This window comes from Egretta garzetta, unplaced genomic scaffold (assembly GCF_000687185.1).
Source record: "Egretta garzetta isolate BGI_Z169 unplaced genomic scaffold, ASM68718v1 scaffold59, whole genome shotgun sequence".
NCBI lineage: Eukaryota > Metazoa > Chordata > Aves > Pelecaniformes > Ardeidae > Egretta > Egretta garzetta.
This window is the reverse complement of record NW_009267230.1, coordinates 3,102,442-3,126,026: the sequence shown is the minus strand read 5'-3', so window position 1 is coordinate 3,126,026 and position 23,585 is coordinate 3,102,442. Positions and strand designations below refer to the sequence as shown.

The 23,585-nt window shown below is 40.3% G+C and overlaps 1 protein-coding gene across 1 annotated transcript in view; it reads left to right on the top strand.

Annotated features, from left to right (window-relative positions):
- The window catches only part of ADAMTS12 (ADAM metallopeptidase with thrombospondin type 1 motif 12), a 178,410-nt gene that overhangs the window by 95,857 nt on the left and 58,968 nt on the right, over positions 1–23,585 (top strand). The window contains exons 5-13 of the mRNA XM_035902749.1: positions 6,221–6,417; positions 8,255–8,338; positions 10,006–10,130; positions 11,454–11,603; positions 14,255–14,398; positions 15,088–15,232; positions 19,444–19,536; positions 19,766–19,911; positions 20,780–20,949. Coding sequence (XP_035758642.1) covers positions 6,221–6,417; positions 8,255–8,338; positions 10,006–10,130; positions 11,454–11,603; positions 14,255–14,398; positions 15,088–15,232; positions 19,444–19,536; positions 19,766–19,911; positions 20,780–20,949 — 1,254 coding nt within the window. The remainder of the gene's footprint in view (positions 1–6,220; positions 6,418–8,254; positions 8,339–10,005; positions 10,131–11,453; positions 11,604–14,254; positions 14,399–15,087; positions 15,233–19,443; positions 19,537–19,765; positions 19,912–20,779; positions 20,950–23,585) is intronic.

Genomic DNA, 23,585 nt, shown 5'->3' with positions numbered 1-23,585 from the left:
AAGTTGTAAGCTTTCTTTCTCTGTGCTTGTTTTTGTTGGGACTTGAGTGTTGTCAACATGGGGAAGTACGTGATTAAATAGCTGTAACTGTTTCCTGTGTGAACACTGCTTCACACTTGGAAAGCGGTTGTGTGATTTAGCTTTGCCTGTTTCAGAAATGCTTACGAAGAGAGCTGGTTTGTTACCTGTTCTGTTCTAAGTTCACATCCTTTCTTCCTTGTTTCACAGCAGTTTTTCCATACAGCGTGTGAGCCCTTACTCTCGCATTGTCAGTCATGCAGGCTTAGTTTTGTTAGGGATATGTGTAACCACGATTGCGTATATAAGAAGATTTTAAGTGTACAAAATTTCTAGTGTATTTGGTTTCACTGAGCTTTTCTAGATAACTGCCTTATTTACTTCAACAAAGATAGTTAGAATAGCAGGAGGGGTTCACTTACTGTATTTGAGTTTTGTAAATAATTAGTAAGTTCTCGTAGTAAATCAGATATTAGAATTGCCCTGCTCCTTCGTAAGTGAAAGAGGAGAAGGTCCCACCTTCTTTATCCAGAAGTATAGTGCCTATAGCACTGTCCCGGGAAAGCCCAAGTCCTTTATCAGATCTAGCCCAAAGCTGACAGCATAATAATCACTTTTCAGAAAACTGTGTTGATTTCTTCTGCCTTACTACTCTTTTAATTCTTACTAGCTGAGTCACTCCTCAGCCTTTCCTTTATTTAGTCTATGGTTGGACTTGCGTGTACTTCTTAGTGCTAGGTTAATGTTACTAATGATGAGTTCATATGTTTATTCATCTTCCCTTGTACAATGACTCTGTTCAACAGAGTTTATTGACCTCTTGAAGAACTCACCCCAAAATACAGTCTTTTTGTTAATACTTACATTAAAGGCACATCTTGGAACAGAGTGAAGGTTATAGGAAAAATTATGATGTAGCAGGTTCTAAACTGTGTGGGATTTCTTAGTCTAGCATCCCTAGCGTTGCTCATACCTTGTGTCTGGAGATGTAGCATTTTGACTGTGAATAATATAGACTGGTAAAAATGAAAGAGCTTTTGCTCAAAGAGAAAGGATATGATAGGAAGTGAATACGTAATCAGTACTACTATATTTTGTCTGACAGCCTTCAGTCGTAGGCTGCTGTCGTGGTTTAACCCGGCTGGCAACTCAGCACCACGCAGCCGCTCCCTCCCCCCCCCCCCCCCCTCCCTCAGTGGGATGGGGGAGAGAATCGGAAAGAAAATAAAAGGTTAGAGCCGAGGGCTGAGATAAAGACAGTTTAATAAGAGAAAATAATAATAAGTCCCCGAGCCGCGAGCGACCGACCGAACTAACTAACCCCCCCCCGAGCATGACGTTATATGGTATGGAATAGCTCTTTGGTCAGTTTGGGTTAGCTGTGCTAGCTGTGCTCCCTCCCAGCTTGTTATGCACCTGGCCGAGCAGGAGAAGCTCAAAAAGTCCTTGAGTAGTCTGAGCACTACTTGGCAACAGCTGAAAACATCAGTGTGTTATCAACATTCTTCTGGTACTAAATCCAAAACACAGCACTATGCTAGCTACTATGAAGAAAATTAACTCTATCCCAGCCGAAACCAGGACAGCTGCATTCTCCTCTTCTAGGAATTTCCAGACATTTTCACCTTTCTTCTTCAAAGCCCAGTGTATCTCCAAAGGTGTTGAGAGGTGGCTGTGTGCAGTTAGCACCTTGAGGTCCCCTTGTGTTTCACTGTATGCTGCACTCTTCCCTGAGCAACACCTGCAGGAAATGAAGGTGGAAAAACAGCCTTTGATCTGGAAATCTCACATAATGCCTTCAAGTGACATGAGTATCTGTTCTTTAAGGGCATTTGGGGGGGACAGGAGAGGGAAGCAGAAATTAACAAAAAAACCTAATCAAGCAACATTTTGACTGGGTATGTTCAAAATGAAGAAGAACTTAAAAGTTTTTTTGTAATAAGACTTGGTATTACTTACTAAAGATTAGAAAGCTCTTTGTTAATAGGGATTGGAAAATTATGATACAGTTCTGTTGTTACCAAATGAAAAATGACATTGATTTGCTAAAAGAGAATATAACTTTTCCTTCCTACACAGAAGCCATGGAGTTTTAGCCTGTACTGGAGAAGTTTGTGTAGTACTGGTTTTTCTTATGAAGTTGAGACTAACAGTTAACTTAAAATCTTTCCTTTTAGCTGAGAGTTAAAGGTCCTATACGTTGTTGAATTAGTCAAGTAGGATTTGTATGGATAGTTTCAGGGCACATGATGGCATTTGTCTTCCCAAGTAACTGTTACGTGTGATGGAGCTCTGCTTTCCTGGAGGTGGCTGAACCTCTGCCTGCCCATGGGAAGGAGGGAATGAATTCCTTGCTTTGCTTTGCTTCACTTGTGTGTGTGGCTTTTGCTTTACCTATTAAACTGTCTTTATCTCAACCCATGAGTTTTCTCACTTTTACTCTTCGGATTCTCTCCCCTGTCCCACTGCAGGGGGAGTGAGCAAATGGCTGCGTGGGGCTTAGTTGCTGGCTGGGTTTAAACCATGACACCATTTCTCCTAGTTATGCAGTGATATGGCTGGATATCACATATGACTTATGGAGCATTGCATGTGACTTGTTTGGCTGAATCGGGTTTTGTAATAAAAGCCTTACATCTGCAAAATCACCTCCCACAACAGGTAGAAAACTGAGTATTGTTGCTTGAATTTCATGCAGATGTTAGCTGAATCTCTTACCAACCTTCTTTTTGTTTAGTCTTAGCCTATCCTGAGTGTACTTTCAGCACTACCTTCTCTTCTATTCCTAAGGACTCCAGCACTATACCTACCTGTGTTATATCTCTTTCTCAAGGGTTCAAGTACCCCCTTTCTCTCTTCTGCTACTTGTAGAGTCTGCTGTGCTCAGCAGTTATGATGGAAGAGTGCAGGGTAGCAGGCTTTTCTCAGATAGCACCATATGTTACTAGGTCTCAGACCATCCATCACTCCTTGGGTATTCCTGAACTGGTGGGCTCCTAGTCAAGCTTTCCATTCCTGGACAACAGGGTGCCCTGGGATTTGTCAGCAAATCTGAAATCACTTGCAACGCTTTGCTAATTTAAGGTGAGACTATTTTACATCAGAATAAAAAGCTTAACAGACACAAACATCATTTGGAGAGACATAAAAGCAGAAGTAGAACCATACTTTATAGCTGCCTGTATGTTAGTGTAGCTCCAAGAGGTTCTTCCTCTCTGCGTCATCTAACTAAAAAAACTGCCAGGAGACACTATCCAGTCCTTAGATGACACCCTTCCAGATCAGTTCCCTGCACTTGAGGGGATCAGTCTCTGAGGAGAGTTTTATATGCAGAATCCTTTTGCTGCCTGGCATTTATTTTCACAACCTGAATCTCTTTTGAGATTTTCCTGTGGTTCATAGCCTCATGCTTAACCAGGACTCCACACTTCTCCCCAAGGGTTGTTCGCCGTTGCAGTTTGTATGGCTTTAAACATTTTTGCCTCTGGTGCTGTCACCTGTCCAGACAATAAACAGAATTCTTTGCTAGATGTGAATGCAAAGCCTGACAGCTGGCATGTTTTATTTGGCCATAAACAAATCACTTAACCAGCATTCTGAACAGAATTTTTTGCTCAGACAGCTGTGGGGAAAGTTTTTCTCAGCACAAAACACTTAAAAATGTAGATAATGAGAACGGCAATTCATAGAAAAAAGAATGCTGAAAACCATGCAAATGTACAAGAGAAACTAATGAATGCAGCTCATAAATAGCGCCTCATAGAGGTGACTATTGCAGTAACTGAACAAAGGTTGAGGGAGACAGCAGGAGTGGTGCTGCAGCCTGGGTTAGTGGGGTTGGGGTAGAGATTATAGCAGTGATAGTCCATTTTCCTTTTCTGAAAACAAAACCCCCTAAGCCCCACATGAACAAAACCAAATAAACCACCACTTCCTTTTCTTTGTCTTTACTCACAAATTATATTCTTGCATGTAGACAAGAAGCTATTCTTCCATGCAGCTCATTCTTCAAGGTTATGATACAAAAATATATGCCTTTCTTTGAATCCCTTGGCTTGGTGAGAAAGCAACATTCTTTGCTGATTAACTTTTTTTAGTAGTTGACATATCTATAGGACAAAGAGACAGAGTCTCATTATTGGTGCACAGGATGAACCTGACAAGTGATTTGGGTTAGTAATCACAAAGGAAATTTATATTCTTGGGCTCTATATCATGACACTGTATGGATAGGAAAAATTAGAAGCTTACATGTTTATTGGAATTTATTTACGTTTATTCAAACATGTCTTGTATTCAGTTATGGTTTTATGCTGTTTGCCTTGCTGGGCAGGTCAAAAATGTTACGGTTCTCTGTCCTTCACAAGCAGTACCTTCAGCATTTTTTAAAATGCAAATACGTTCATGTAAAAAAGAAATTAATTACAACTTCATTTATCTATCTATTTATTTGTTAATTATAGGTCTACAGCATAGAATACATGACATTCCACGCAGTGGAAGCTACATTTAGTTTCCTACAGTATCCTTTAAAAGGTAGTCTAGGGAGGTACAGGTTACCATCTAGCAGAATGAACCTAACTGGGGTAGGTTTGTGGGTTTGTGTGCTTCTTGGTGGTATGCACATGCTGCTGGCTGAAATCCTGAACTGGTGTTGCAACGCAGTGCTAACTGGTCACAGTGTGGCTCTGTTCCAAATGTGAGATGTGGCTGCTGTAGTTTTGATTACTAATGTGGCATATTTCAATTTTACACATAAAATATTATCAGGACCAGCATTTATTTCTCTAGGCATCTTTCAGACTGACCTCAGAGACCCATTTCTAAAAAACTATACATCTTCTGCACATATACAATAAGCGGAGATATCAATCACCTCTTATGCTGAGAGATGTATTATACACATCATTAATAGTCATTAATAATCATTAATAGGGGTGCCACATTTTGTAGACATGCAAGATGCCGTGATACATTCTGGCTGCACTTAGGTCCTAAAGGGCAAACAGTGCGTTCATGACAAAGGCGTAACAGATCATCTGCTGGTGTGAACACAAGGTTTGGGACCTAGCTGCCAGGTAATCCATTCTTCAAGGGAAGAGTGGTCTGGATAGTTCTCTCTCAACACTTAGCAGTGCTGGGAGATGCAGGCAGTGCTGGATAACTGACCCCTGCCACACAGTCGTGGGGGTGATGCTGGACAGACTGTAAGCACTTTGAGCTGTCTTTCTCGCCTGTGGATATGCCCCTTCTGGAATAAGGCTATCATCTTCCAGATGCCAAAGGACTACTGCAGTGTCTGTAATAGCAACAAGCGCTCCTGATCCTTCCTAGGACTCGGGGAATCCCGGCACTATTGAAGTGTTTCTCTGGCTTCTGGCTTGGAAAAATGCCACCAGTTGCTGTCAAACTGGCATCTTTCATGTCTTTTTCAGGCCTAGGGGTAGTGACATCCCTGGTATTCCCCTGGTAACACATTCAGCTGGTGTTCAAAGCTAGAATGAGTGGAGAGTAATTAGCCCCACTGATGCTAGCAACTCTACAGAACAAAGGCTTCTTCCTGAAAGGCTTTAGATGCACTGATCCCAAAATTACAGTCAAAATGGTAAGTGTCTCACCTGTCAGTCAGACATGACAGCCACTGAGGAGCCCATGGCAGTCTGCCTGGCTGGTATTTAGATGACACCTGCTGGTGAAGCATCCCTAGTCTTCTGAGATATTTTCCATGCACAGAACAAACCATTCATGCATGTGCCACAGCACTGGGCTTAACGTGCCATTCTGCTGAGAATAAGAGCTACCTGTGGAGAAAGCATATCCCTTATCTGTCTATGAACTGGTATCATTAGAGAGTTTAGAACCAAACTACAGAAGAGAAAATGTCATCCCCAATTAAATTTTTTTAGCTTGGCTCTGTCTCGCACCTTAAACCCTGGTGTTTGAGTACGGTTAACTTTTGGATGCGTGTTTAATCCATCTAGCAGGGTATTCAGAACTTTACTGGACAGGACCTTTAGCAGACTGGTGTCACTTTGGAGTTGGCCTTGCTGTGGTTCAGGTAGGTGGCAGCGAGAAGTCCCTTACAACATACATCATCCTGTGGTTCTGCAATGCTACCCTTCTGTCTGCAAGTGTTACAGCCGTACACTTCAAATCAAACTTGAAAATATTTTCAAGTCAGCGTTGCTTCTTATTCTTCCAGATACCCTCAGCTTTTTCAATCAGCAGCAGCACTGGAGGGAGAGATGGGAACAAAATCATATGGCGGTCAGAAAGGTTTCTCGGCGCTCTGTCAGCAAGGAGCGATGGGTGGAGACGCTTGTGGTTGCAGACAGTAAGATGGTTGAATATCATGGAAGTGACCACGTGGAATCATATATCCTCACTATAATGAATATGGTATGTACAATATTTCCTTTTTTTTGATCAATGAATGAAGCAGATTTTTAACTTGATTATGTTACTGATCACCTTGAAACAAGTCTGTAACATCGTTCAGTGAAAGAAATGTATTATCGTTCATAGATATTTATTGAAACTCTATTTTAAAGCATTTTCTACCTTACATTTTGCATAGGCATACTTTTTCTCTGGATTTTAAGTGAGACAAGTTTCATAGCTATAAATGCTAGCATTAATTTTCTTTCCACTGAAATTCCCTGTCTCCCCTGGAACCTATTGCTCACTGGTGATTTCAGTTTGGTAGCTACAGCAACAGAGAGAAATTGTACATTTTTAAGTATGTGGATTCTTTCCCATGTCTGTGGATGAGAAAGGCACACAGGAGCCTGCTGGAAATTGTAGTAACTTAGCAAGAGCTAAAATATCAGTGTGTTCCTGTTTTGGTCACAAATCCAACCAGCACCATAGGAAATTAGTATCCTGCCTATAATACAAAGTCCATATTGAAAAAAAAATATTTAACTTTCAATGTTTTCATGTGTGGCAAGTTTGGAAATGTAAGTTGACCTGGGAAAAGCAATAGCATTTCATGAGACTGCCTACAGATACATCTTCTGTTGCTATCTATCATAGTAGATATTGATCTTGGAGAGTCTATTGAGGATGTCTTCTATGTCGTTATCATGGTACGTGTGTAATATATGTGAAATTAGTCACAGGGTAATTCTAGCCATGGTAACCGATCTGTCCCTTATGTTTATACAGTATGTTCCCAGCTGCGTCCCAGGCAGTCTGACTCGCTACTGAGGCAGTAAGCCTGAGTAAACAGAAACAAAGCTGATTTGAGCACGTGAGGTTTTGTCCACACAGGGTAAATATGTGGAATAAAACCCTGTCATGATCAGATTCAGGAACAAACAAGTCTTAGCACTTTCTCTGCAGTCTGTACCTGAGATTACTCACTATGATTCAATTTTCAGTATAATACCTTGAAAAAGATCTGTAGTCAAATCAGACCTTTGTAAACATAGTTTCCACTTAATTTTGGTAATTTCTCCTTCAGTGGTCTTCTCCAAAACAGTTTTGCCCCAAACACAATCCATTTTGTCCGTTAACATTTCTTGTGATACATGGCATAGCTCACATATAGATAGATTATGACCATTTTATCTTCTGATTCTCCTTCCTCCTGCCTAACATTGTGTTGATGTTTATGACATTTGTGTCAAATTTTTGCTGAGTTCGATTCTTGCTCTTTTTTTACATATATTCTTTTTTTTAATGGGTTCATTATCTTTGCTTTTGTTCTTATCATCCTTTTCTGTGCTGTGAAAACACAAGAGTATCCATCATTTAACTGATTTCTCTTTGCCTACTACTGACTAACTTTTGCTTTGTTGTAGCAGAAGCAGATTCCTATCAAATCAAATCAGAACGCTTTGATATGCTGGATTTTTTTGCACCGATTGGACCTCTCCATCAGCGTTATGTGATTCTAGATGTTGTGCTCTTTTCTGCTAGCATTTTTTAAGAACTATGAAGTTCTTGAAAGGGAAATGGTTATAAAATAATCTTGCATGTGCTTTTACTCTTTAGCTTAGCAACTTTTGCCAAATCCTGTATCATCCTTCATTTGGCAGAGTGCCCTTTGCGGTAGTTCTAACATTTCTTGCATTTCAGTAAACTTTCGTTGAAGTGCATTGGGTATTTAAAGAACAAAACAACACCCTCACCCCAACATGAACAGTGTGCTTGAAGTAAATGTCGTATTTTCTCTCTGAAGTCCTGTTCTGCTATAGAGGAATTAATCTCACACCTCCTGGCTTTGGCACAGGTCACAGGGTTGTTCCACGATCCAAGCATTGGCAATGCCATTCACATTGTGCTGGTCCGGCTCATCCTCTTTGAGGAGGAGGAGGTAAGGTTTCTATTTTCCTCAAAATGTCACTTACAAAACTTGGGACTTAATGCATTGAGCTATAATTATGGAGAAGAGGGTTTATTTGCTTGAATAATGTGTTCATTTTACCCTTCTATTAATCTTTGGCATGTCTATTTTTGGAGTAAGTGCGGCCCTGGATGGCAAAGTATTTAGCTGATGACTTCAGATATTTCTGCATAAAATTGCCAAGGAAAATGTAATTAAAACAGGCAAATTAGGAATGGAGAAATGGACTATCCTCAATGTCAAAAGCACATGGAATTCCAAGGAAGACTGGATGAGAAACAGAAATTGTGCATCATCACTCAGAATCCAATTAGCTCACATTACCTGAAACACAAAGTGTAATGCTAGAGTATTTGCGGGTCTCTGAAGAAGTAAATCTGTTAATGTGCAGCTCAAACACATATTTTCCTTTTTAGATCCCTTTCAAAACAAAAAAAATGAGGACTAAGTAGATGCTAATTGCTGTAAGCTAGATGCATATTGGTAGTTTCCATGTTTCTCATTCACAAAAATGTTCCTACGTGCTTAAATACATGCTGATTGTCATGGTTTTATAGTTATTTTTAAAACACTGTGCATGTCATAGCTTGCTCTGACTGCAGGAACACATTAGGGAGATTTTCTCAGTGGCTTATGATTTATAACCACAAGCTGGATGGTCCCAGTGCTATTGAAGGCAGTGAACGAAGCCATGGGGCCAGGCTATGTCTTCTGAAATAACCATTAGGATAGAGTCTATCCCTATAGCCCTCAATGTAAAAATATGCAGGCCAAAGTTAGGACCTGAAGTCCATGGTGACCTCCAATTAAGTTTACTTGCTAAAATTCTGTGGCTGTTTTGATAATAAACCGTGGATTCTTGTTCAGTTCAGCATGGCAATGTTGGAAGCAGCAGTGTTGGGTATCTTTCAAACTTTGGCTTTAAGTGACCTAGAAATTACTATGTGGTAACAATGTTATTTAGATGCCTTGTAAAAGGTTTACTTTACTTAAATAGAGTAAACTGAGACAAGATGCAGTAAATGCCCAAGAGCAGAAATGACAAAATACGTTTTTGAATGCATTTATTTTGCATACTTTGTATTTCAGAAGAAATTCCAGTAACTTGCATGTATACTACATTATAATAAGATGAGGAAGAACCACCTATGACTGCATGGCTTCTCTTTGGAATTGAAAAATATTATGAAGGAAGTACACCCTTAGAAGCACAATAGTTTGCTGAGCATGACATTGTTCATGTAACACTGAGTGACAAATGTGAGCATGAAGTCCCACACTAATTAGTCTTTACCTTCTCTATAGAGGAAAACTTGCTTTCAAGAGAATATAAAATGCTTGTTTGAAAGTTTCAACTCAGTGTTGGATCTTACAAACATCACCCACCAAAAAATATGTACATTTCTGCATTTAATTTTTCCTTTAACTGCCCCAATTACAAAAATGTCAACATTTTAACTTAATATTCAGTACATTAGATAAATAGATGTAATAGCTCCTAATGATGACTCTAGCTTTAGACAAAAGCATAATCAATTGCATTTCAAAGACTACCCAGCCTCACAGCTAACATCACTGACATGTTATTGCAGTGCAGTGTGGTCTTTACAATAATATTTTCCTTCATTTCCCATTAGCAAGGCTTGAAGATAGTTCACCATGCTGATAAGACACTAGCCAGCTTCTGCAAATGGCAGAAGAGTGTCAACCCCAAGAGTGACGTCAACCCTACACACCATGACGTGGCCGTCCTTCTAACCAGGTGTGACAGCAGTTCAGTGCCTGTAACTGACTATTGTTTAGTTGCATTTTTTTTGGTGGTGATTTTTTTTTATAGGCTCATGACATCATTTAGTTCATCCTGCATAGAACCCAGTAAAGTGTTCTGATGAAGACGTGCTGTTTCTGAAACACAGTGTTAATGCAAAAATAACCTTTGTGTGAGCATGTCTGACACTCATACAGGCAGACAATATAAACTATATTATAAAAACGTGGTTAAGGTTAGACATGCTGTACTTTTCAAAGGGATTGTTTTTCATTTGTTTTCAAAGTACATTTAACACTTTATGTATGCATGTGGGTGTTTTATTAGAGATGCACCTTAGTCAGGAAATTGAGATCTGTATATCCAGAGAGATTAGCAATTTGCAGAGCTCAGGTAATTTTCTCCACTTGATCCTATCTCATTTTGTGCTCAATCACTTCTCTGTTCTTCTTTGAGGCAATATACCAAAACAATGGAGCATATAGATGAACAACTCCATGCTGACAAATGCTAAAGTAATATACATGTGTAGCTCAGAATGGAAGAGTATTTTGCAAGCACAGTGCCATTTATTTTTAAAGTGTGTGATTTTAAAATATTATCCCTGTATTTAAGGAGACGTAAAGTTGGGTTTTTTACATGTGAGCAAGGTGAGGCACAGAAAACTTAGAGGTGATGTCTGAGGTTATACAGGCAATTTGTGGCAGGGTGTGAAACAACTTCTGCAGGTCCATAAAAATGGATCCAATCTGTACACAACGGAGAGTAAAGATTGGGCCTAAGTTCTACAAAAAAAAGTCGTAAGTTAAAGTCTGTCAGGCAAAAAAAACCCCTAAAAAACCAGCCTCCCCCCCCCCCCCCAATTACGCAGTAAAGAATAGAGTCAACAAATCTTAAAATAAGAATGAGAAAAAGACATCTCACAATGATGCATGGTTTACGTCTTGAAATAAACAGACTTCAAACAGTTGATTTGAATGAAACTGAGGTATCGTGAGTTTAATAAACCATACCTCAAAACAGTGTCAGAGGTCGAGGTTTTAAAACTTTCTTATGTGAGTTGACAATAAACATGTTTATTTAGACACGACAGCAACATAAGTATTGGCTACAAATTATAGTAGTATAATATGATAGTAGCAGAACAAGTGCATGTTGTTGTTGCATATATGTTTGTAATAATGTTAACACTATGCTTTGCTTAAAATGCAAATTAGCACTGACACATTATAAGATGGAGGCTTACCACCCAGTGTAAGTGACACTCTACAGTTGGTTTTAAGCTCTTTTAATGGCATGTCTCTTTTGTGATTCTAGAAAGGACATTTGTGCTGGCATGAATCGTCCCTGTGAAACATTGGGTTTGTCTCATCTGTCAGGCATGTGTCAACCTCACAGAAGCTGTAACATCAATGAAGATTCTGGCCTTCCTTTGGCTTTCACTATTGCTCACGAACTTGGACACAGGTACAGTTGAAAGTGAAGAGGTGACCTAGCTGAGTTTTATTTATTATTGATATGTTAATACTCAAAATGCCAGACAGAAACAAAACAAGGAGAGAGTTAATGTCTCTATTATTAAAATCAAAACTGTGTTTGTTTTTTCTAAGCAACAGAATAAGAAAGAGATTCTTAAGCCTTTCACCTTTGTTTATATTTACAGCTGTTCAGTCTGCCCCTTTTAACTGAGTCTGCTAGGGCAGTACATCAGGATGAAATAATTAAGCCACAAAGACGCATCACTTAATCATGCTAATTTTTCCAAACATACACTGAATTACTGTGCAATTACTTCAGATGATCTCCAAATCAATCCAAATTGTTTACATAAAACATACCTGTCTCATTATATCAAGGTATTTCAATGCTGCAGATTAGCTAGAAACCGTTTTTAATTCAAGAAGTCAAACTTCATAGAAATACCAAATCTTTGTTCTTCTTTCTGACAAATAAAGTAACTTTGGGGCATTTCTTCATAGCTGATATCTCTATATTAATATTGCTGTTGTGGTTACACTTCGGTCAAGTCAACTAAAGTTCCTAGGCATTTAGTTTTGGACACAGATAAACTTCTCTTATGATTAGGTATTTTTGCTTGAAACTAGATTTCTCAGTATTTCTGATTATTAAGGGTGTTTTGGCTGGTTAGTTGGTTTATTAAACCTACCTGAAAAATTCTGATTTTTTAATCCGTTTTGACACTGAGCTGTTTTCGCCAGGGTAAAGGTCTGTCTCATGGGTACTCCAGTTTGGCTATAATGCCTGTACCTTTCAGCTGGACCATGTTGCTTGGCTAGGTGACATGTTCACTCCTGTATCTACAGTCATATTATTTTCATTATGCACCCAACCACTAGTCAGGATTAATTCCTGGGATATAATAATAATAATACTAATAATGCTAATACTACTACTACTACCACCACCACCAATAATAATAATAATCTGAAACAAAGATTACTCAAGTCTTGTTCCATTAATTGACCTTTCTTTATTCAACCCCTCAATTGTCAGAAAGCAAATAATATAAGTAAAAAATGTTCAAATCATTACAATTGGATCTGTGTGCTTTGGGTTTAGTTACTTGGTTCCCACAACCACTTGCTGACAGGGAGCTTTTTTAATTAACACTAGTTATCAGAAGACACTTATTCCCCATAGACCTGTGTGTGACTTTCTCCTGGTCTAGCCTGGGTGGCTGATAACTCTTTGTCCTTTGGATGCTGTGATACAAAGTACTGCTGTACTTGCCTTTGCAAGCCTTGCCCGTAAGAATTGTTTCCACAAAGAAAATTGAATACTGTAGGGTTTGTTGTTAACATGAAACCATCCTTCCCTCAAGCTGGGTTAGAGTACATGCGTTAAAAAGTTCAAGTAAGGACAATAAAAGTCTATAAGAACAGATGAACAAAAAATGAGATGAAAACCATGCACCCATTGCTTAGATGAATGCCAAAGGTCAACTCTTCCCCCATACTGTCCTTCTAGATGTGCACAGGCTCCTGTGTCAACAGAGCCTGTCAGCAAGGGGATACACTTGCTTCTATGCCTCAGACCCATTGCTGGAGTTGATTCTGATTGAAATTGTGCCCTGCTTTTGGAACATTTGAGTCATGGTACAATTACATTTTCTGGAAACAAAGTCTTAAGTGGTTTGAACTCACTTTGTCTGATCTGTGACTGAATCACGGCCTGAGTCAGTTTTCACTGCTCTTCCATGCAAGGGCTTACGCACTTACAGATATTAACAATGTAGGTGTCGACATCTTCATATAGCAATATCTTGTTATATTATTATTTCAGATAATCTCCTTCATGATGAGGTGATGTGGAGGCATGTATGTTTAGTTAGTTGAATCCCACCCGAAGTTTTTTATGTTTATGACCTTTACAAGCTTTTGAATAAAGACATTTTTTAATAAGCCAGAGAAGTTAGAGAGAACCATGTTGGGAAGAACCTGCTGTGGAGATTTGTTTGTAAGGCACAGTTTGAGAAAGCTAAATAGGAGGAAGGAGTGGAGGTTGGAGGCAAATTCACTGAAGAAGAAGTGGAGGTTGGAGGCGAATTAACTGAACATTCAGTAATTTTGAAAACAACCTCTCTGTTTCAATCTATCAAAAGAGATTTTAAAAGAAACAAGCAATAGAGACGTGATTGTAAGAGAGTGTAAGACAGAGTCTAACAAAGCCTGATATTAACTGAAGTGGTAGAAGTCTGAAATAACTGGGGTCCAAGAGCTAGGAAGTGCTCTTAGCTTTAGCACCTTTAACATAACTTCGAGGTTTAAACTGTGACTCCTGGTCCAACTGTGCAACAGTGTTTTGACTCCCCTAAAAATACCCCTGAATATAGTCTCCTACAGTCCGTTCTTTATTTTGTGCAGGACAATATTGCTGTACATAACAGACACGTTTGAAAGTGTGTTGGGAGTGTAGATTTTTTGTAGGACTTGGGTCAGGTCTTCTATATTTATATTTTTTTTAGCAAACAGGTATCTACAGCTCACAAGGGGAGAAAGCAACCTTAGTGTCTTTTTAAGCACAGTGTGGAACCCACAGGTAGGTGTTGTGGTACAACCAATCAGGTGGCATTATTAAATGTTGGTTTTTATCCCCAGTTTTGGTATCCAGCACGATGGAAAAGAGAATGACTGTGAGCCTGTTGGAAAGCGCCCATATATTATGTCCCGACAGTTGCAGTATGATCCTACTCCACTCACCTGGTCGCAGTGCAGCAAGGAATACATCACACGTTTCCTAGAGTGAGTGATCAGGTTGCAGCATTTCCCTGAAATGAGTACAGCTGTGTATGAAATGTTTATGTGGAGTTTAAAGTAAAGCCTGTATTATTATATTACTAACTGTAGGTTTTTGTAGTGTGCTTGAGTTAATTCCCGTGGAGGGCATATCCCAAGCTTATTGCTTACTTAGCGTTTGGGAAAAGTGCCATTATATTCTTGTTTTCTGGAAGTGAACCTGAGTCTTGTCATACCAGATCAGGTTTAGCGCAGCCTGCAGATTTTTGCGGTTATCAGGAAGGAAGAAGCCTTTCCATCAAGGACTCAGGCAACATCATAGACCTTGCCTTTGGCCACAATGGCATATGCTTGACTTCAATAACTTGTTCAAATTCATTATGTTCTTTTTAAGAGCAGTGATATGGTATAACTTTAACCAGAGGCTGCGGAGTGCTTTGAAGCCATTCTGCAAACCATAATGATCTCATGATATTTCCATTTTTACAAGATATATTTTGCCTTTGTAAACCCTCCCTTACTAGATGGAGTGCTGTTTGTTAGCACTTCAGCATAACTTAGCTGTAATCTGAAAGTGTTGTTTCCAGAGGCCATATGCAAAGTTACAACTAAGAACTAAATATTGGAAGTCTGTATAGCAGAATCAAAAAGTGTGGTTGTAAGGGTTCTTTTAATACACAGTTTTTGTCTTTTAGCCGCGGGTGGGGATTCTGTCTGGATGATATCCCCCAAAAAGAAGTTTTAAAGTCCCCAATCATTGCTCCTGGAGTGATTTACGATGTGCATCACCAGTGCCAGCTTCAGTATGGCTCCAATGCTACCTTCTGTGAAGATGTGGACGTAAGTGCTGTATGTTTTTCCTCATTCTCTGATAAGAACTTAAGCTTCTTGAACAGTGTGGAAGTGCAGTCAGTGAACCTCAGTTGCTAACTACAAATGTAGCTTGTTCAGAGTCTCATAGGCAACATGTGCAGTGCAGGCATTGCCTAACACTCTTTTAATTACCCTCTACAGATTTTGGAAGTGAGTTGTTGCACTGTTTAACTTGTATTTTGTAAGATCTTTCTTGGATCTGGCCCCATATCTATTGTTAAATGCCTGACCTTCGGCACTGGAGTAATTTTTGTTTTAAACTTACAATACTGATCCTAGGAAAATTATCAACGCAGCTTAAATCTCATTTTAAAAAACAAGATTCTTCAAGCTTGTAGCTTTTGACTGACCAACTCATTCTGGGAACAAATCTTCAGTTCCAGGAAGAGTTTTCTGAAAAAAATCAGCGTTGTGCTGTCTGCCCATATGTCCTGATTTTTCAAACTCTTGATGGTCTTAACTAATTAAAAGAAATGTCAGTCCGTGGAAATGCGTAGTTTACAAAGTACCCTGGGGTCTTTCTCACAGCACAGCAAAACAGTGTTTTGTGGAGATGCAAGGGAGCAGTATAGTCACAGCAGCACAACTCTCTACAGGAGCTAGGAGCCACTGCAGAGTAACTGGTTATATTAGCTAAGGTGCTGTGGGTATGGTATTTTAACTGTACCTAGCATGTTCAGAGCTATTTGGCTCCATACAGCATTTTTCTACATAGAACAGTTGAGAAGCAGTGATTTCAAGTGCTAATCTCTCTAAGCTATCACTAATTTTCGTTGTGTTTTGGGCAGCAATATGCAGCACACATTGTGGATAGCATCCAGCTTGCTCGCCCTGTTAAACACAGCTGTGGAAGAAGTGGTGTTATGGCTATCAGCAATGCTGGATGTTTTTTAGGCAAGGTATTGTGTACAGCTGTGGATTGGGGACTGCCAGTGTTGACTGTTTATTCCATTCAGATAATTATGTGTATCCTCATCTACCCTTCTATTAGGGAGATTATTTCTGATTAATCTTCTCAGACTTAATAGATAACATGATTACCAATGTTGAACTGCAACTACTGAATCTGAAGCAGGTATTGAAAGATTGCTTTCATTACCTGCTGTTCCAATCTCCTCAGTTACTGTAATTTGTCTTGGTACAGATAGAAAATTAAAGTGTAATTTTGCAGTATTGGTTCATTCTGTCTCTCCTTGGGTTTGAACCTTATAGGCCTTTACATTCGACATCTCCTGATTAACCAATTTTACAGCTAGACATATGTCAGAAAATTAATTGGTATAATACCATTTTCTATTTTACCGAAAGGCCGTTTTGCAGGTAGCTGCACTGGCAAGGAAAGGAGCTGTGAATAGTATAGTCTGCCTGGCATGTTGAATGATCAGTATAGTAATTTTATATAAGAGGTCTGACTGTTCTTTGCCTTTCCACTATTTACTTAACACTCGCTCACTGACCAGGCTACATTGGTTCTGTAACTTTTAATGTCTGACTGAATTCAATCCACAGATTCTTTTTGAGAGGAGAATCTACATTTAGCTGAATATGCCCCAGAGTTTAGTGATTACATGTAGCAAAGGCTGAGGTTTATATTTCAGATAGTGGTTTCCACAGACCATTTAGGTAGTAAGTCCTCTAAGCATCTTGTGAAATACATAAGTATTGTCCCTCTAATTAGGAAAAGAAAAGCAAAATACAGATTAGGGGGAGGAATTTTCCAAGTAGTAGGTAGATCCATAGTTTCCTATAGCACAGGCTGTAGGAGCTCTGAATCCTTATCTTACTGCCCTCTCTTTATCTCCAAAACTTCCACTGAATTCAGTGAAACTGGGTTTTTTTGGACTCAATTTCCTTTAAGGCACAAGACCGTGATCTCACAGATTGGGTAGAAAGTGCATACCATATAGCTTACAGTAAAAATCCCTTGCCTTGCAGTGAGTCCATGACAAAGTCATGAATTTCTGGTTGCTACCTCCAAAAGCATACAGTAAACTGCTTTTTTCTTATAGTGTTGTTATTCCAGTATTCTTAAAGATGGAAAAAAGCTCATGGAGATCAATGTGGAAAAAATTCTTGCAATGCTAAAGAATTTCCTTCGTGAACTCTTGACTTTGGAATCTGTGAGTGAATCTCATAAAAATGTAACCATCAGTGGAAAGCTGTGTTTGGTTTCTGTGCCTTTCTCTGGTATCTGAAGTACAGTGCAGGAGTGCACTTCATATGCTTAAAAAGCACAAAACATGTTCTATATACAATATTTAAAATAAAGAGTGAATTTCATGATGGAAGAAAATTCATCCGCCAGAACGCTTGGGTAGCTCTCCCTTAAGAACCTGACAATGATGGCTTCTCAAAGACTTGCTGAGTAATGCTACTCTTTAACTATAAATAGGGAACTGCAAAACAACCTTTGACTTGTATACACTGCCCAAAAGCATCTAAATGAGCCGAGATGCAATGCACCAGACATTGTATTCCATCCGGAGATTTTGAGTGCGTTGAGGTGTCCTGTACTATCAATTTTCTTTTCGTTGTTCTATATGAAAACCATGGTGAACACAAAATGCAGAAAGTAAATAAAAGGCAACTCTGTGCCCAAGCTTAGGTATTTTAAACAGAAGCGGGTCAGAAACCAGCAGCCAAGGTTTGCATTTCATGCTCGGCCAGATGTTGCCACTAGCTCATTTGGGCTGGATATTTGCAGGTGCCCAGTTTCTGTGTTGGGTCCCAAACCTGGCATGTTGTTTTCTCTGAGAATCCCAGTGGGAGCTGCTAGTGGGATCTTTCTTATCTGCTCCTTTCTCTGATTACACTGCTTCACAGGTCAATGCTGTGTCCCTCTCCCAGTGCTGAACTCTGCAGTTCAAACAGCCTCAGCCAAGACCTGTCCCAGAGCCCCTGGCTTTTGCTTCCACTGTTCCAGTTGGGAATGCACAGTCTGTGACACCCCTGGTTTCTCTAACTTGGAAGTCGTCTTCCACACAAAGCCCTGCTCATTCAGGAGTTCCCAAGCATGCAGGGCTCCTGTGTGTCAACCAAAAGAGAAGCTGGTGTGCATGTGGACTGAGGAGAGGGAAATAGCCCTTGATGTCTGTCCTCATTCTCTAGGGAACAGTTCTGATTGAGACAAGACGGCGTGTTATAAAGTAGCTGTAATGTTTCTTGCCCTGCTGGCTTTGTTGGCTCTCAGGAGTTTCTGTCCCTTCTGTGTAGTTGACCAGTGCAGGTGGACGAGCAGCTGAAATGCTGTGCTTTACTGGCCATGTATTGCGTAAAACTGGTAACAGTTTCTGAGTAACAGAATATGCAAGCGTTCACTAACCAGAGCCCTTACTCTACCCAGCCCACTAGGCTTTTTTCTCTGCCAGCTAGCCTGGGCTGCTTCTTTTAGATCATGCCCTTGCCGACTGCTTGGCTGATAGAATCATAGAATCATTAAGGTTGGAAAAGACCTCCAAGATCATCAAGTCCAACCATCAATCCAACACCACCATGCCTACTAAACCATGTCCCGAAGTGCCATGTCTATGCATTTTTTGAACACCTCCAGGGATGATGGCTCTACCACCTCTTTGGACAGCCTGTTCCAGATGTTTTAAGAGACCTGTGTTTTGATCTCTTTTTCCTCATCTAGTTTTGGGATCTATGTAAATATTAACCTGCCTGTGGTACTTGGAGACATGATGCTGTTCTTACTTACCTGGCAGGCTTCTCGAACCCTCTTTGATTTCCCTGTACATTTTCAGGCAGACAGCAATGGAAAATCGAACATTGTATTCATTATTACTCATCAAATGAAAATAATACCAACTCTGTTTACCTTTGCTATAAACAGTAGTACCCAAACCTTGTAAAGCCATTTTTCCTGTGAATAGCTGGGAGCCGAGCAGCCAGTGAGAAGAATATTTAAACTCACATAGTTCAGGTGATTCACTTGATAGAAAGTATCCACTGTTTTGCAGTTGTCAAGTAGTACATCCTTGTACACTAATGCAGAGTACCTAAATTTGGACCATTGGTGGGTCCTAACTTGTGGAAAACTCTGAACATCTGCCTCTGGAAATACAGCCCTTATAAGGCTTTGTAAATGGATGTACAAAACTGTGGAGACTTTTGAAAATCTTGGCCATAGGAGTTCAGCTCTGCTTCAGACTGCTACAGTTTTCTTTCTTTTCCAGAATCTTTGCCAAACACTCTGGTGCTCGGTGAAAGGCTCCTGCCGCTCCAAACTGGATGCAGCTGCAGATGGAACTCGTTGCGGAGAAAACAAGGTGACCATGAGCTGTGCTGCCTGCAAGCTGTGCTGCCTGTAAAAGGTGGCGCAGGAACCATGAGTAGCTCTCCCATTGTTCAGTGTGAAGGAGGGGCATCCTGTGACATCTCCATTGAAATATCCACTTAAGTTTTTGACCTTCAGGGACTGGAATAACAAATAATTCACAATAACATTTTCCTGTGACAATAATCTTAAACTGTTTATCCTTTCTCTTCTCTCCTCAGTGGTGCTTCTCTGGTGAGTGCATTACAGTAGGCAAGACTCCTGAAGCAATCCATGGCGGATGGGGTGTTTGGTCATCCTGGTCCCATTGCACAAGGACATGTGGGGCAGGAGTTCAGAGCGCAGAGAGACCATGTGATAACCCAGAGTAAGCTGAGTGCACAATCTTTTCTTACCTTTTATTCAACATCTTTGAGGTACTCATGACGTTGAAAACTCCTTTGTATGAGACTTATCAGCAGATGTCAGAGCAAGACAGACACTGAACACCTCTCCTTCCCAGTTAAGCATTACCTGTGTGAAATTCAGTGGGCTCACCTTTTACAATTGTCATCTTGTTCTTTAGTCCTTACCCTCCATGGAGCTTATTTCTGCAAAAAATGAAAATAATCCTATTATTTAGCATTCAGGCTTTACAGAAATAATGGAAATGTTGCTTTAATAATACTGCTATAAATAAATAAATGTCCTCAAACATTGGGTGAGAACAATAGCTAGCAATCTGTTCCTGAGGGAAATCAAGGACCCACCTTTCATGTTTTATTCTAGTCATCAGCTTTGTTTGAGCTTCAGACACATGAGTTGATAGGTACAAAACGTGAAAGGCAGAATTTTCTATACATGTCTAAGTTCATGAAGACCCTACATCTCATTTTCAGAAATCACTAAGAGGGTGCCTAACAGCAGAAATCACTTGGCTTTTCTGGAAGAACTGTCAAACATTCTGGAAAATATGGTATTTTGAGGGAGTTCATTTGATAAGGTACTTTGTTGTGGGCTCAGATGTGCAATGTACCAAGCACTTCTTTGGGAGATAGGGTTTGTCTAGATCTCACTGCTCCATACTGACCTGTTTGGGTACTTGAACACGTGAACGGTATCTTTACCCTGTCAAGGATTCAGATTGACTTTGTTATCCCATTGGAACCTGAAAGACATTGCTCTTTTAAATCGCCTTTTTTAAAACTTATTTTTTACCCAGAATCTCAAGTCCCAATCTCAATTTCCTTTTCTAGACCACAATTTGGAGGAGACTACTGCACTGGAGAAAGGAAACGCTATCGCATGTGTAACATTAGCCCCTGTCACAAAGGCTTGCCAACCTTTCGTCAGATGCAGTGCAGTGAATTTGATACGGTACCCTACCAGAATGAATTCTACCACTGGGTTCCTGTTTATAACACAGGTACGGAGCTACAAATTTTTTAATATCTTGTATAAAAAGTCAAATTTACAGACCTATGGGAAACCTCTATGAGAGCAAGTAGTCACTGAATTATAAGTCTTTAATTAGAGAGGAAAATCTAGCATGTCTCCATATGCAGCTGAGCCTTTTGCATGTACACAAAGGCAGTGGTTCTCCTCTGCACATAGATGTTTTTGCAGAGCTCTGGTGATAATGGCTGTGAGTGTAACTAGCCCAGTTCCTGGAAAGATACTGCACTAAGAAAAGCTGTTGAAGTCACATCTCTACGAATTGTTTGGGATAGACCTAAACCATCTTTTCCAGTGTCAACCGCAGAACAAGAAGTAGAGGAGTAGAGTGTAGAGCTGCATGTTAGGTCCTGCAGGCATCACTGCACCCAATAAGCAGAGCTGTTCTGCTGCACAAATGTGGCTTTACTGCTTCCAAACTCAGATCTGCATGGTAAGCTTAGCTGGAACCACACCGAAGAAGTAGTACCTCAACAGGTTCAGTATTGTACTGCCCTTTATTGTAGAGACACAACTGATGCCTCTGCCTTATAAGTTGTTTTGTAATAGGTAGTTATTACGTACAGGGTTATTACCATGCAGTTTGATTCTTGGTGTATGCATAAATGTAAGGTGTAGATTATCCAGTAGAAGCTAGCAATATAATTTTTTTTAATGAAAAAATAAATCAGTTACAGAAGTGAAGCTCAAGATTCAATTTATGTTTTGTTTGCCAATAATATTTTTCAGCATGTTCACTGCATTTTCACAGTTATTGGCAGTTCTGAATAGGTTTCCTGAATTTCAGCTACTGTTTCAATTTCATCTAATAAATATACCGTTGAAAATTAACCTGGAGCAGACAGACTGCCAGGAAAATTTCTGATGAAAGAAAATATGGTTGACAGAAAAAGAATTTTTCAGAAGGACTCCCAATAGAATGAACCATGGTGAATGCTAACAGCCTCAGGCTTAGTCCAAAGCCAAACTCATCAACCACTTTCTGCAGTCGCCTGTCACTGAATTTGGGATTCCAGTCCTCTCTGTTACTCATGTGTACCACCACTGCAAGGTACAGCCTTGGTTCTGTTCATGTACTCTCTAGGGCAGTGCTACAGAACTGGTAGTTCTGCATGTGCATTTGTTGCAGAAGGTCTGCTTTTAAAGGATATTAAGAATCATGTATCAAATGCTTCCTGCACACTGGAAGGCAGGCCTATGGTGTGCCCATGCCATATTTCAAATAGAGCTGATTGGAGCTTTACAGACAAACCACTTATCTTTAAAATGCAGTGCTGTTAAGCCTAACGTATTTCATCTAGAACATCCTGGGTTTCAGTGACATTTTGCAAAATCCTTCAAATACCAAGGAAGTATTTTTTCTGTGGCTTAAAAAGCTTTTTGACTGCTTTCACCTGTTTTCTCAGCAGCCAGCATTTCAGTTTAGAGTTACATGTCTCCACTGTGATCTGTGAGGTCCTTAATGTTTACAACTTCATTCTTACATTCCATTAGCAGCATTTGAAGTGTTTTCTTGCTGCTAAACTCTAACTTACCAAAATCCTGGCTTCCTCAGATAGGCAGTCTCCCCTGGGAACACTTATCTGAGCAGGGAGTTGGCCAAATCCTGTGCTGATCCTTCATCTGACATCATCATTGTATGACTGAGGGTGGGTGGCTATCATGGGCACCCTGCTTCTAGTTCTGTCCAGCCAGCGTTATCTAGTACACTGAAATACAGCTGAGAGTTTCCTCCCATCTCAGTTGCAAATTTTTTTTCACCTTCCATTGGTTGCTGAAGGTGTCCTGGGCAAAATAACTTCAAATAGTGTCATGAAACATTGCACTCTCTGTGAGATGGAGCAGCTTGAGCCTATCTTGTGAATGTTTGTCCTAAACAAACCAAGACTTTAAACAAAAGCAAACCAACAGCCTCTTGTAACACACACCCCCAAAAAAAGAGCTGAAGTTTTAGGGCTCAGGAGACTTAATCACCATGTCCAATGTACATGCACCAACCTTTGTCAGTGTACACAAGCTTCCCTCACTTTTCCCCATAACTGGTGCAATCCAATTTCAAAGACTTTTCACAGCACTCTGTTACTACTTTAGCTTGCTGCCAAGGTTTTGGCTTGTGTGGTGAGTTGACCCTGGCTGGATGCCAGGTGCCCATGAAAACTGCTCTGTCACTCCCCTCCTTAGCAGGACGGGAGAGAAAATAAAACAGAAAGGCTCCTGGGTTGAGATTAGGACAGGGAGAGATCAATCCCTGGTCATGGTCAAAATAGACTTGACTTGGGGAAAATTAATTCAATTTATTACCCATCAAATCAGAGTAGGATAATGAGAAATAAAAACCAAATCTTAACACACCTTCTTCCCTCCCCTCCCCTTCTTCCCGGGCTCATCTTCACTCCCGGTTTTCCCTCCCTCCTCCCCTCCAGCGGCCCAGGGTGATGAGGAATGGAGGTTTGGGTCGGTTCATCACACGCTATCTCTATGGCGCCTTCCTCCTCAGGGGAGGACTCCTCACACTCTTCCCTGCTCCAGCCTGGGGTCCCTCCCTCCCACAGGGTGCAGTCCCTCAGGAGCAGATGGCTCCAGTGTGGGTCCCCACCGGGCCACAGG